General features: G+C 40.4%; 1 protein-coding gene across 1 annotated transcript in view; it reads right to left on the bottom strand.

The window, feature by feature from the left end:
• The window catches only part of LOC309819682 (kinesin-like protein KIF28P), a gene marked incomplete at its 5' end in the record, with an annotated part of 86,220 nt that overhangs the window by 35,070 nt on the left and 37,761 nt on the right, over positions 1 to 13,389 (bottom strand). Inside the window, 4 exon segments of the mRNA XM_082650060.1 lie at positions 1,895 to 1,962; positions 3,408 to 3,519; positions 7,402 to 7,556; positions 9,430 to 9,654. Of these exon segments, the coding sequence (XP_082506186.1) occupies positions 1,895 to 1,962; positions 3,408 to 3,519; positions 7,402 to 7,556; positions 9,430 to 9,654 (560 nt within the window).

Below are 13,389 nucleotides of genomic sequence, written 5' to 3'. Positions count from 1 at the left end.
CAAAGTGGGAGCCTTTCATGTCCCAGTGATTCGAAACTCCACCATGTAAGGTTCCAGTAAACCATGAAGACTAGAAGGGACTCAGAGATATCCAGGGTTCAAATAAATAGGGGCAGGTCAACCGAGGCCTGGAGCCTGCCCGCCACGTGTTCTGGGCCCTGAACACACTCCCCCAGCTGGGCTGACTTGGTTAATGAAAAACTCTCTTCAGTCACTGCTGCTGCTGCTGCTATAGCACCACAAACCCTGGAGGCTCCCAGTGACTCTCTGCCATGTGCACCAGGCCAGCAGTGGGCTTAGAGATTACCTAGTTCACTCCCAGCAAATGCTGCATGGGGTGTACTTATGCTAAAACATGACTTGCTCTTTATCTGAAATTCAAATTTAACTGGGCAGCTTATATTTTACTTGCTAAATCTGGCAACCTTACTCCTTTCACTGAGGAAGAGGGTTTCCAAGGCAAGCCCACAGTCGCACAGTCCACGGCAGATCTGGACCTGGAGCCCAGGGCCCCTGGGGACCATTTTCTCCTTCCTCTGCATCACACAGTGTCTCACGTAAAAAGTGCTAGCAACAGATTTACATCTGATAAGCAGAGAGAAAATGACCATTCTAAGTAATACTAAAGACAAAATTCAAGATCTGAGTGGTACAGATGCTGGAAGAAAATGTCTACTGGAGTCAGATGATATTGAGACCACGCAGCACAGAATGAGAATGCAAGTGTTTGTGACTAAAATGCAAGGGCCCCTCCCTGAGAAGACGCCAAAGGAAGACCAGAAGGACAGGCGATTACTTGGGGACATCATAGCAGCTACCACTTTTGAGCTTCAGCCCCATGCCAAGAAGAACTTAGCCAGAAACGGCTCATGAACAATCTCAGGTGGTCTTCACCCCACCCAGAGGGTGAGGTATCACCTCCTTCAGCACGTGAGGTCACCGAGGGCCAGCGAGGGTCAGGTCCCGTGGCAGGCAGGGCCAGATTCTGACACACAGGCCCGTACCTATAAGAATAGGAACCAAGTCCATTTCACATGCCAGCTGCAGCTGCCTGGAACACAGGCTGAGAATTCCAAGCTCCTGAAAGGAGCTGATGGGAACACGACAGAGGTGGATTCTCAAATCTGCCACGTGAATACGATGCCGGGGTGGTGGCGGCATGCCGTTTCTACCCCTGGTTAGAGGCTTCCTCTCCCCAGACCCTCACCTGCCTAGACAGGTCAGGAGGAGTAGGCTCCTACGTGCCTTGAAACGCAGGAACTCAGCTCTTCCACAGCGTCCTGCAGGGGCTAATCGAGTGGGCTTCTCTCCCCGGCCAGTCCGAAGGGAGGGAACCAGCAGTGAGAGCCCCGCTCTACCCGCACAGGGAGGAGGCGCCTGGGACCTGCTGTGTGGGACCTGGAGAAATGAGAAGCAGCTCACGGAAAGCTGCAGAGCCAGGGGCTGGTTCCCAACTTTGGGAGTGCCTCTGACGTGCTCATCTTTATTACTAGCACAAAAATTCCCTGCCTGCCACTATGCTCTATGTGTGTCCCAGACGACAGAAGGGGAATCTGTGAATGGTCATGCTATGTGGCAGGAAAATGCAGGGGGACAGATAAGTGACCACATCAGGATTGGGATCAGTGCTTCCTCCCATGGGTTTGAGCCCACGGCTCCTCCCCCATCCAGGGCTGGAGCGACAAAATGACAGGCTCAGGAGGGTCCTGAGCCCCTAATTCGACCTCCTTTTATTTGTTTTATTTTCTCTCACTCTTCTCTCACAAATCCTTTTGTTCTTCCTTCTTCTGGACCCCTTCCCAAGACGCCAGCCCATCAAGTATAAGGGTACTAGAAGAATTTGCCAGATTTAGAACCTAGAACCACTGTGGATAATAAGTATTCATAAACGTACCTTTCAGCATATCTTAATGTCGATAAAGTTTCCTCGTAGCAGATGTCAGCCGGACTTATGGCTGCTATCTGTAAAAAATAACCTTTTCAGATTTTGTTTTTCATATAAGGTTTTAGAGCTATTGTTGTCGATATTACACAACTAACAGTCACGGAACATCTTGTAATTTGTGGTACTGTTCAAACTTTACAACTCAGACAGAAAACTCAGGCTTAGAGAAGAATAATGTGCCAAGGTCACTCAGATAATAACTGGCAGAGCTGGGACCTGGACCAGCCCTGACTTGACACCTGTGCAGCTAACCTCTGTACAACGTGTCCCTCAGCACTGAGTCCCCAGCTGATTTCCTCGGGGATTTAAATGACCGTTGAACCCTGGCACTGCAGAGACCAATCAATAAATCATTACTGAGTAGCCACTTGTATGGTTTCAAGCCTGGCTATTGACTTTGGCTTAATTGTTCTAGAAATCAAACGAGAAAACAAACGTTTTGATGAGCTGGAGGTGGGCAGGGTCACTGAGGGTGAACAGGGGGGAGTGTGATTACCCAGGCAGCAGCTTGTAACTTATGGTCCTGGAGGTCAAGATTCAGAGCATAAGGGCCTGGTGAATAGTCCTTTATCTTTGTCCAGCTTTGGAGCTTTTAAAGCTTGTTCATTATATGATCTCATTTAATCACCACAGCAGTATTTCCAAGGCGAGATTGTTATCTTCACTTTAGGAAGGAAGAAGAGGAGGTCTGGGATTGGAGCCATGGAGCCTCAAGAGCTTGGATGTTTAACATTCAGAGGAGTCTTATGGGCCTTCTTTTAGTCCAGGCCCAGGGAGGCCCACAGGTACTGACAACCAGAAAAACGTTAACCAAAATGTTTGAAAAGAATTAGGCAAGAATAAATGATAAAGACAGATCCAGCAGCAGGCCTTTCTCTCCTAATCAGGACAACAGACTGGAGGCCAGTACGAGGCTGGAAGCAGAGCTTGCCCAGTTCTGTTCCTTCCCTAATCTGAAGCTTGAGAGCGGAGCGCCCTGACTTAACACACTGCACACGGTACCACTTGGCAAACTTTCAATAATAGAGTCTGGAGTCTTTTGCTGATGACATGATTTGGCTACTCTCCAGGTTAAACACCTGCCCTGTGTCTAAAACAGTCAAAAATTGATTCCAGTCTTGCCATGGAATGACTGCTGATTTATAATAACATGACATTGTTAGTGTTAGTTTTAAAACTGTGTTAGTTTCTTCCTGATAATAAAAGTAATATATAGTTCTGTAGAGAACCAGAAAAGAGTAAATTAAAAAATCAAAATTAGCACTATAGAAACTTTATTTGAACATCGCCATGGAAAGAGCTCCAGGAGTCATGAGATCATAGATGAGAACGTGCTATATCAAAGCAGAGTGCTGTGTTTAGTGGTCCACAGAGAATAACTTTAATAATAATAATAACAACAGCAATAATGACAGCTACATGAGTCTAAACAGTCTAAAATGTGGTAAGAAAATCACTTTACCAAAGTAGTTCTGCTGTTCCCACCCAGAGCTGACTGGAGCAGTTTGGTCAGAACAGAGTCTCTGTAGGGAACGTGCAAGACTTTCTTCCCCATGGCTGCATCAGCCAGAGCACTGAATCAAAAGAAAATATAAAACAACAAAATTTTTTACATGTATCAAGAAGAAATCTGCTTCCCTGTGGATAAGTCAGAAACACTCCTCAAATCCCCTTGTCGACCCTTACCAGAGACATGACTCTAAGGAATATCCAATAGTTGAGACACCTTCTGTACAAAGATGCTGAAGTTAAGACAGCAGCACAGGCTGCTGGTTCTATCTCCAAGGTCAGCACTGGGGAAACCATAACAGAGAGGGAAGTCCAGATCTGAGGCACTAACACACTAAACCTTTGGAGGAAAACCCAGAGCCTGCAGGCTATTGTAAATTTATGTATAGGGAAGGGTTGTGATCTGAGGAAGAGGGTGGCTAGCAGGGTGAAGATAGAAATGGGGAGTGGGTTTAAGTCCTTTTCTTGCCTTTCTCTCATACTGCCTTAGGAAGATCCCATAGCCTTAGGACCCCATAGGACTACAGCATCAGAGTAACAGTGAATAAGAGAAGTAACAGTGAATAAGAAAAATAACAGCTCAGTTCCTGCCCTGCTCAGGGCACTATAGAGAAAGTAGTGTTGTCACTGAAGAGAGTGGGGAAGAGGAGGGAGGAAATCCCATCTCTGTGAAATTATAATCACAAACAGAGAAAAGAAATCTAAAAAATTAATCCATCAGATTTAGAAAAGAAACAAAATGAACATCTAGAAAGGAATAGATACAATAATTGAAATTTAAAACACTATGGATAGGTTCAACAGCAAATTTGACATTGCCATAATGGGAATTAGTGAACCAGATAGTTCAGAGGAAATCCAGATTGCAGCCTGGAGACATAGAGATGGAAAACAAGAAAGAAAGGTTAGGAGACATGGAAGACAGGGTGAGAAGATTCAAATAGTTTAATTGAAGTTTCAGGAGAGAAAAGAGAAAAAAAATGGGTAGAAGCAATATGTGAGAGATAATGGCTGAGAATTTTCTAGTATTGATGAAAATCACTATCACAGAGCTATGGAGGCTAAGGAATTCCAAGGAGGATAAATAAAGACAAACTGACACTCAAATGCAACATAATGAAATTGGGGAACATCAAAAAAGAAGAGCTTAAAAGCAGGTAGGGAAAAAGATTATCTTCAAGGGAATAGCGATTAGACCAAGAATAGAAACCAGGAGAATGTTATCCTTAATGAGATGAAAGAAAATACTGTCCATCCAGAATTATATACTCAGCAAAATTATCTTTCAAAAATAAGGTAAAATAAAGAAATTTCAACCAAACAAAAATTGAGTTTGCCATCAGTAGATGATCACTAAAAGAAATTCTAAAGAACATACTTCAACCAGAAGGAAATTGATCTTACAGAGCAGCTCTGATGTTTAAGAAGGAATGAATAAAAATAATAAAAAAGGAGTAGATGTGAATGAACACTAACTGTATAAGATAGTAATGATAATGTCTTTCAGGGTTAAAGAAGAATAGAATTAACATATATATCAAAAATAGCATATGTAGGATGGAGATACTCATATTATCCAGGAATAGGATAAAGTGTTTATTATATTTAGATGTTGACAAACAGATTGAAGAGCCAAGGAACAGTAAGCATATATTGAATTTTGACATATAACAGAAGTAGCATAGAAGATCATTGGGGAAAGGAGAGACTACTTAGCAAATGATCTGAAAAAACTGGTAATCAATAAGGAAAAAATAACAAAAAGGATGCCCACCTTACACTACTACACACCAACTCCAGACAGATAGGAACTTAAGTATAAATTTTCTTAAACAAGACAAAGAAAATGCAAAACTGCAAAACATAAACAATAACTTCTGCTCATCAATAGACACCTTTAAAAAAGTGAAAAGTCAAGCTACTAACTGGGAGAAGATATTTACAGTACATATACCTAAGAAAAGAGTAATAAAAATAGTAAAAAATGTCTGCAGATCGATCAAAAAGACAATAACTCAATAGAATAATCAGAAAAATATAAGACCAGGTATTTTGAGAGGAAACATATTGCTAATAAGCAAATCAAATGATGCTCCAGCTTGTAGGTAACCAATGCTATCAAGACCATAGTAAAATATGTTTATACCCACTTAACTGGTAAATATCAAGAAATTTGACAATACCAAGCCTTGGAAAAGATGTGGATCAATGGGATATGTTATACATTGCTCCTGGGAATATAAATTGGTCCAACCACTTTGGAGAACAATTTGTCACCCTCTCGAAAAATAAGGTATTCACACACCTTATATATATAAATCCCCAAAATTTCAATTCTTTGTCTATACCAAAAAAACTTTGAAATATTGATACCCAATGATTTGTACAATAAGATTCATAGTAGTACTGTTTGTAATAGCAAAAAACAAACAAAAACCTGGAAACAACCAAAATGCCAATTAACATGAGAATGAAGGAATAAATTGTGGCATATTCCCACAATGGAATACTACACAATAATGAAAAAGAAGTAACAACTGCTACTGTAACAACATGGATGAATCTCATAGACAGAACATTTAGTAAAAGAACAGAAAATAAATTAACCAGAGCCACACATAACATGGATAGATATTGTCAATAATGTTGAATCTAAAAGCAAACTCTGCTCCTGGGTATGTACTTAAGAGGAATAAGTAATTATTTTCCCCTAAGTACATGTACAAGAACGTTGATAGCAACTTTATTCATAATAGTCAAAACCTGGAAACAAACTAAATGCCCATACAAGAGGAGAATGGATAAATAGTGGTATATTCCTACAATGGAATACTGCATAGCAATGAAAAACAATTAATAATTGCTAAGTGAAACAGCATGGATTAGTCTCATAGATACAATCCTTAGTGAATGAAGCCAGATGTAAAAGACAATGACCTGGGCTTCCCTGGTGGCGCAGTGGTTGAGAATCTGCCTACCAATGCAGAGGACACGGGTTCAAGCCCTGGTCCAGGAAGATCCCATATGCCGCAGAGCAACTAAGCCCGTGTGCCACAACTACTGAGCCTGCGCATCACAACTACTGAGCCCGTGTGCCACAACCACTGAAGACTGCGTGCCTAGAGCCTGTGCTCCGCCACAAGAGAAACCATTGCAACGAGAAGCCCACGCACCGCAACAAAGAGTAGCCCCTGCTTGCTGAAACTAGAGAGAGCCCCCCACGTGCAGCAATGAAGACCCAACGCAAAAAAAAATTAATTAAATAAATCAATAAAAGACAATGACCTGATATACATGATCTCATTTTTATAAAAATCAATACAGTTAGGCAAAACTAATCTTTGATAACAAAGGTCAATTCTTTTTGTTAAGATTAAAAATTAGGAGGAGGTATGAGGGAGTTTTCTGAGTTTTGGAAACGTACTATATCTCAGTCTAGGTGGTAATTACATAGATATATACATATATAAAAATCCATTGAGCTGAACATTTAAGATTTGTGCCCTTTACTATATGTAATTTATACCTAAGTAACCTTAACAATGCAAGATCCAGAAAGCAATATAATATTTTACCCTTTTATAAAATTCAAAAATCAGTGCTACTAATAAATAATAATGTGTACAAGCGATAAAACAAGAAATGATAAAAGAAAGAAAGAGGGAAGGAAGTAGGGAGGGAGGGAGATTAAACATAAAATTCAATATGGTGGTTACCTCCAAGGGGAGAATAGAAGAGGAATACCACCTGTTTCTTGGGTTGGGTGGTGGTTTTATTTGTTATTTCATTTAGAAACAATTAATTAGTTTAAAATAAAATCTACAGGAGGGCCAGGAATGAATCAATGATGATAATGGGTCATGAACCAAGGGTCATGATTAATCTAAATTTTGGTATTTGAGTTTATTTTTATGGCACAAATAAGTACCTATCCACTGATTATTTACCTGATAACATTTCCTAAATTGGTTAAACTTAAGTTAACTCGTGATCCTTCCCTCAGTCTGTCACCTTCAGATCCTGAAGATTTCTGCCTTTCACTTCCAGCTAAATCCACCAAATTAATACTGGATTGTTTGCTGAGGTCTCTATCTAGAAAAACCTGTAGGAAAGCAACACAGGTCATGCTATTAGAGTGGTAGCAGACTACACAAGAAGACAATCTATTTTACATTCTAAAATATTTTTTCTAATTGTATTTCACATTCAAAAAAGGTGTAATAAAATTTGCAAGTTAAAATGCCATCGTCTTTATAATGACATTTTACAATAACATTACTAGGTTCAAATGTCTCAGTTGCCCCTTCCCAATTCTGCAAAGCTACTTCCAATGATATATTAGATACCAATTATTGCCCTAGTATATCTGTGATCAATAGGTATTTTAAATCAACTGTGAAATCTGCAAAATAAGTAACTGTTCGCGATGGTGTAGTCATGTAATGGAAAGAATGCTACAGGTTCCCTTTCTGTCATGTAACTGTGAACAAATGATTTAACTTTTCAGAGTTTCAACTTTCTCAGTTGTAAAATAGGGATGATAGCATGTTTTGGGGATGTTATGAGGGTAAAAGATAATAGATGTAATGGTTCTAACCATGCCTGGCATACATAAATAGGTGTTAATGTTGTTACTGACACCAATAAACAGAGTAAAATCATTCTTTTCCAGTTAATTTTGTCTCTTGCCTCTAAAATATCAAGTTTAAAAAATAGCAGGGCAGGTCTTCCCTGGTGGCGCAGTGGTTGAGAGTCCGCCTGCCGATGCAGGGGACACGGGTTCGTGCCCCAGTCCGGGAAGATCCCCCATGCTGTGGAGCGGCTGGGCCCGTAAGCCATGGCCGCTGAGCCTGCGCGTCCGGAGCCTGTGCTCCGCAACGGGAGAGGCCACAACAGTGAGAGGCCCGCGCACCGCAAAAAAAAAAAAAAAAAAAAAAAAAAAAAAGCAAGGCAAACCATATTTAAAGTTTATGAATTTCAGTAACATTGTAAAATTAAGTAAATAACATTTAAAAGTTTACAAGGTTCTTTAAAATGCAGAATGCTATTTAAACTTCTCAACATTCCTATGAGGAGAACTATTCATCTCATTTTTACAGAACAAGAAACTGAGACTTAGGAAAGGTAAGTTACTTCCCAAAGTTTCAGAGCTGGTAAACAGAGTCATACATGGTCTAGTGTTTTTCCACTATTCCTGGTTAGAGCAGGACAATCTTTATTTATTACTGTTTTATCTATTACTAGTGCTGTGGCTTAGGGGATGGAGGTGGTGAAATTGTAGCTAAATGTTTAACCAGGCTTTGTGAATAACCATGTCTGAATCAAATTGTCCATAACTGTAGAGATCACTCAGTGATATCCACCAAGGAGAATGGAGGAGAAAAGTGTGCTCTAGTTTATCAAAGATTCTACTTAGTGGGGCGTTACATGGATTACCTGATTTCAAAGACTTTATCTTTGTGATTCCAGATATCAGAAAGACACTTCAGTATCTGGTGGTCCCCTAGGCTCATGGATCTGAAAGTTGGGCATTATTATATTGGTGATGCATACAGAGCCTACTAGTAGAATTCTCCATGACAAACCACAGACCCACTCTCATATCTCCACAGTTTGATCAACTTGGGGGTCAAAACCTGTTTCCCAGAGCATCGAATTTACTTGAGGGAAAGCAGTCTTTAGTCTCAGGGGCATTTCTGGGATCTGGTAGGTCTTACCGCCACCCCTCTGTTAGTAACGGGCTCACTTAGGCCGGGGTTGGGGGGCATGGATGTCGGGGGAGGGAGGCAAGAAGACAAGTGCCTCACTTTCTCCTGCTTCTGACCCTATAGTCTATGTTTGGAAAGAGCCACCTTAATCCATAGATCAACTCTAAAAAGATTCCATAATACTCACCAGCCCATAACGCTTCTGGGAACCTTTCCCTGGACCCCCTTGGTGGGAGGTGGGGACAATGGCATCTACTTGAATCTCACCTGCTTGAACTGAATGGTGATGACCATGTGAGACCGGCTGCTGCTGGCATTCATGTTGGTCGAAGCTGTGGTCCTTATTTTTGTTCCTTTTTCCATCAGTCTTTCAATCTGGGCATAGTTCTCACAAGGCACTGACTTTAGACCATCCACATAAAAGCCCAGCTGTTGGTCTTCCCTTACTTTTAGCCCTCCAGGTTTCTTGGTTTTGGACAGCAAATCTCTTACCTGTGGAGAAAAGAATAAATAATGCAAAATTCAGGAAGGCAAGGATTTGTGTTTATTTCACCGTTACAGCCCTTTCTAGAATATATTAAGTGCTCAGTAAATATGTATTGGATGAATGAATAAATGTTAAAGTTCTGTAGGTACCAGACCACCTCATAATTTAAATAAGTAAGGAATAGAGAAATGACAAGCAAGAAAATATGGAAACCTGCTGTAATTAGTGAAATCAGAAGCATATATTTTTTTAGAAATTCAGTTTTATTATGTTCAAGTACCTAGAGCACTTCAACCAGACTGCGAGGTCCCTGAGGGCAGGGCATGTTTCTTTACTAGGACACTAACTCCTAACATGGTTCCTGACATGTGGTAGGAACTCAGTGAATGCTTGTGGAGAAGATAGTGTAACTGAAGCTAAGCTAACAAGTAATGTTTGATACACTGAATATGGAGTACTGGCCGAACTGCTTTTGTAGCATGAAAAAACATTTTAGTCGGTACCTACAGTTGTCTGACTTTACATAGGTGATTCTAAAGCTTTTGTGCTTGAAAACATGGTTCTTGGATTATCCTAAATATTCTCCTAGCAATCTTGTTAACTCTTGTAGTTGATTCGCAAATCCCTGGTGAATAATATAAAAAGAAATGATCCCAGCCTCTTTCTGAATTATCACAAATTTTGTATTACAAAGTAATGAAGTCTTACTTTCCTGAGAACAGTGATCAATGAAACTTAAAACACTTAAAAGTTAGTAACATTCAAAGTACCTAATGTTCTGCCTAGGTTAAATCATGCTGCAACAGATGCCACCACTGTGAATATCTACTTCCAAGGGAAACTTATTTAACCCAAACAGTATTTGCTACAGCCAAACCTAACAAGAGACTGTGGGTAATTCTTTGGATTTTCTTCTTATTATTGGAGATTTGTGTGATGTCACACTTAGACCATGGCCTCAGGTGAAAGTCCATGTTGCCTCTCCCCCAAAAAAGCCACTTCTGCCAAGGCACAGTAGGTCGAGCTATGGGAGCCTGGTAGAGCCAGAGCCCCTAGAGCAGGTAGTTGGTGCTATACGATGCAGGGAGATCTGGGCTGGGAATCTGACCTGGGCTCTTAGTTCTGGTTCTGCCTCCAAAGTGTGAGAGCTTTGGAAAGTCTCTTACATCCCCAGTTTTCTCCTCATAAGAGAAGAGCGATGGATAAAATGGTCTCTAAGATCTCCCCAAGTATTCTGTAGCTTTAAGTCCTAGAGTCAAAGCAAGATCACAGATTGAATTCAGGAAAGCAAATTAGGACAGTGGACAGAAAGGTCAGAGATAAGCAGACATCAGAACGGAGGCAACTCTGTCTTAGATAGGAAGCCTTTTCTATAACTTCCACTGAGTGATTATAAATTGTAGGAAGCGGCATCTAAGGCTGAAGATGTGTCTGAAGAAGGCTTATTAGAAAAAAGGTAAGTAGGTTTATCTAAATGGAATATGGAAGTGCCCAGAGACAAGGGCAGATCCTGGTACCTGATTCTCCAGGTTGTACCTGGAGATTGAATCGATGGTTATCACGAGAATTTCCTCACTCACCTCAGCTCTTGTGAACTCTCCTAAGTCTGTCTCTATCTGGCACTCCTTCAAATATGACTTTGCCGCTAGAGAAATTTTCTAAAACCCCAGTCTGATTCTCTTATTTCCCTGTTTAGAACCCTTCACTGTCTCTCCATTGCCTCCCAGACAAAGAGCCTTTGCCTTTTAGCAACTGATGTTTAGCGCCATCTACTGATGCTTCCCTGTTCTCACCTCCCCACATGCTTCCAGCTCTGGCTACACAGGACTCTCACTGTTCCCTTAAATGCCATGTGCTTTCACGTATCCGTGGACTTATTAAATATGAATCCTGCTGCCTAAAGTGCCCCCCAGACCTCCTACTGCCTCACCAAATTCATAAATATCTTTCAAGGCCCAGTCTAACTCTGTTGACAAACAACACCAACAATCCCAGGCAGTATTAGTTCTCTCTCTCCTATGCCTTTCTTTTCACCATTCATGCGGCATATGTAATATATTTTATTACTATCTTCAGTGGATGTTATATCTTCTGTGAAACTTCTCCATGACAGGAATCATGTCTTAGGTTTTATTCATTCTCAGAGTCTAGTATGATGTCTGAAACATGAAAAGTATCTAATAAATGTCACTTTGTTGAAGTACGGCTGGAAAAATACCAGAGACTCGTAGAAGGTGAGACATGAAGAAGTATTTAGGATGTCCAATGTCCTTATTTTAGAGATAAGAAAAGAGAACTCCAGAGAGATTATCCTCATTAATAGATATCAGTAAGGGACCCACAATGTGATGCCATTCTCCCCTGTTCCTTTCACAAGAACTTCATAATAAAGGAAGTAAAGTTGTCCTCCTGAAGTTACTGGTATGAAATAAAGGAGCTATACTGTCTCCCAAGCCCATCAACTTGAAAGAAATAGAAACTTAATCTGTGACCTTAACATAATAACCCATTTGAATTTACTATCAAACTTCAACAGTAATAAATGCCTCATGGAAGCATATGAGAAAAAAATAGATATTTTCTCTCCTTAATATAAAGAGAAAAACACTGACAGATTTATTCCTTCAGTAATAGTTATTTAGTAATGATTAAGTGCAAGGCTTTGGGATAGTGCGTGGGGTTACACAAGAAATCTTGGGGTATGAAACTACCCTTAAGAAGCTTACAATTATAGATACCCCTGTCAATTTACCCATTCAGCAAACCTTAGGGGCATCCATTCTAAACCAAGTATTATACTAAGTATTGCCAATAGAAAGGTGCAATTATCTGTTCTGGAGATACAAATATGTAAATAAAATTTTACAGTATGATATAAGCACAAAGAGGAAAGGTTGCTCAATATCTAGCGTTTGATAAGCGCTACGTTAGAAATTTAAGATTCAGTGCATCTCAAAGTGTAGTGTCTTATTTTAAATTCTCTACTTTATAAATAAGCAAACTGAGCTCTGAGATAAAGTGATATCCCAAAGTCACAAAGCTAGTAAATGAGAGAGCTGGGATTTGAACCCACGTTCTATGATCAAGCAAACTATGGCCCATCGGCCAAATTCAGCCCTCCACTTGTTTTTGTATGATCATTGAGGTAACAATGTTTTTCACATTTTTAAATGGCTGAAAAAAATCAAAAGAAAAATATTTTGTGACGTGAAAATTAGGTGAAATTCAAGCTTCAGTGTCTGTAAACAAAGGTTTATTGGTATGCAGCCACGTCCACTCATTTACATATCCTCTGTGGCTGCTTTTGTGCCCTGAGGGCAGAATACAGTAGTGGTGACAGAGACTTTATGGCCCTCAAAGCCTAAAATATTTTCTGTCTGGACTTTGAAGATAAAGTTTGCCAACCACTGTCCTGAAGCCAGACTGACTGAAGCCTTAGGATGTATAGAGGAGCTGACATCTGAGCTGGATTTGAAGTTTAGTAGTTTCTTTAAGGCCAGAGGAAGCAGGAAGGGTATTCCGGGTAGGGGAAGATAGATGTAGGAAAGAATGACATATTCTGCAAAGGAAGAATAGTTCTATGTGGCTGAAGAATAGAATGTGTGGAGACACAAGGACATAAAATGAAGTGGAACCTACCTAAAATGAGGTAGGTTAGGGCTGAATAGTCAATGCCAGGCTAAAGAGTTTTGACTTTATCTGTAGGATAGGTGAGGGGGAGCCTCTGATATTTATTAAGC

This window comes from Grampus griseus, assembly GCF_964374135.1.
Source record: "Grampus griseus genome assembly, chromosome: 1".
In the NCBI taxonomy this organism is placed as follows: domain Eukaryota; kingdom Metazoa; phylum Chordata; class Mammalia; order Artiodactyla; family Delphinidae; genus Grampus; species Grampus griseus.
The sequence above is the reverse complement of the archived record's forward strand: the minus strand, read 5'-3'. Positions and strand labels throughout refer to the sequence as shown.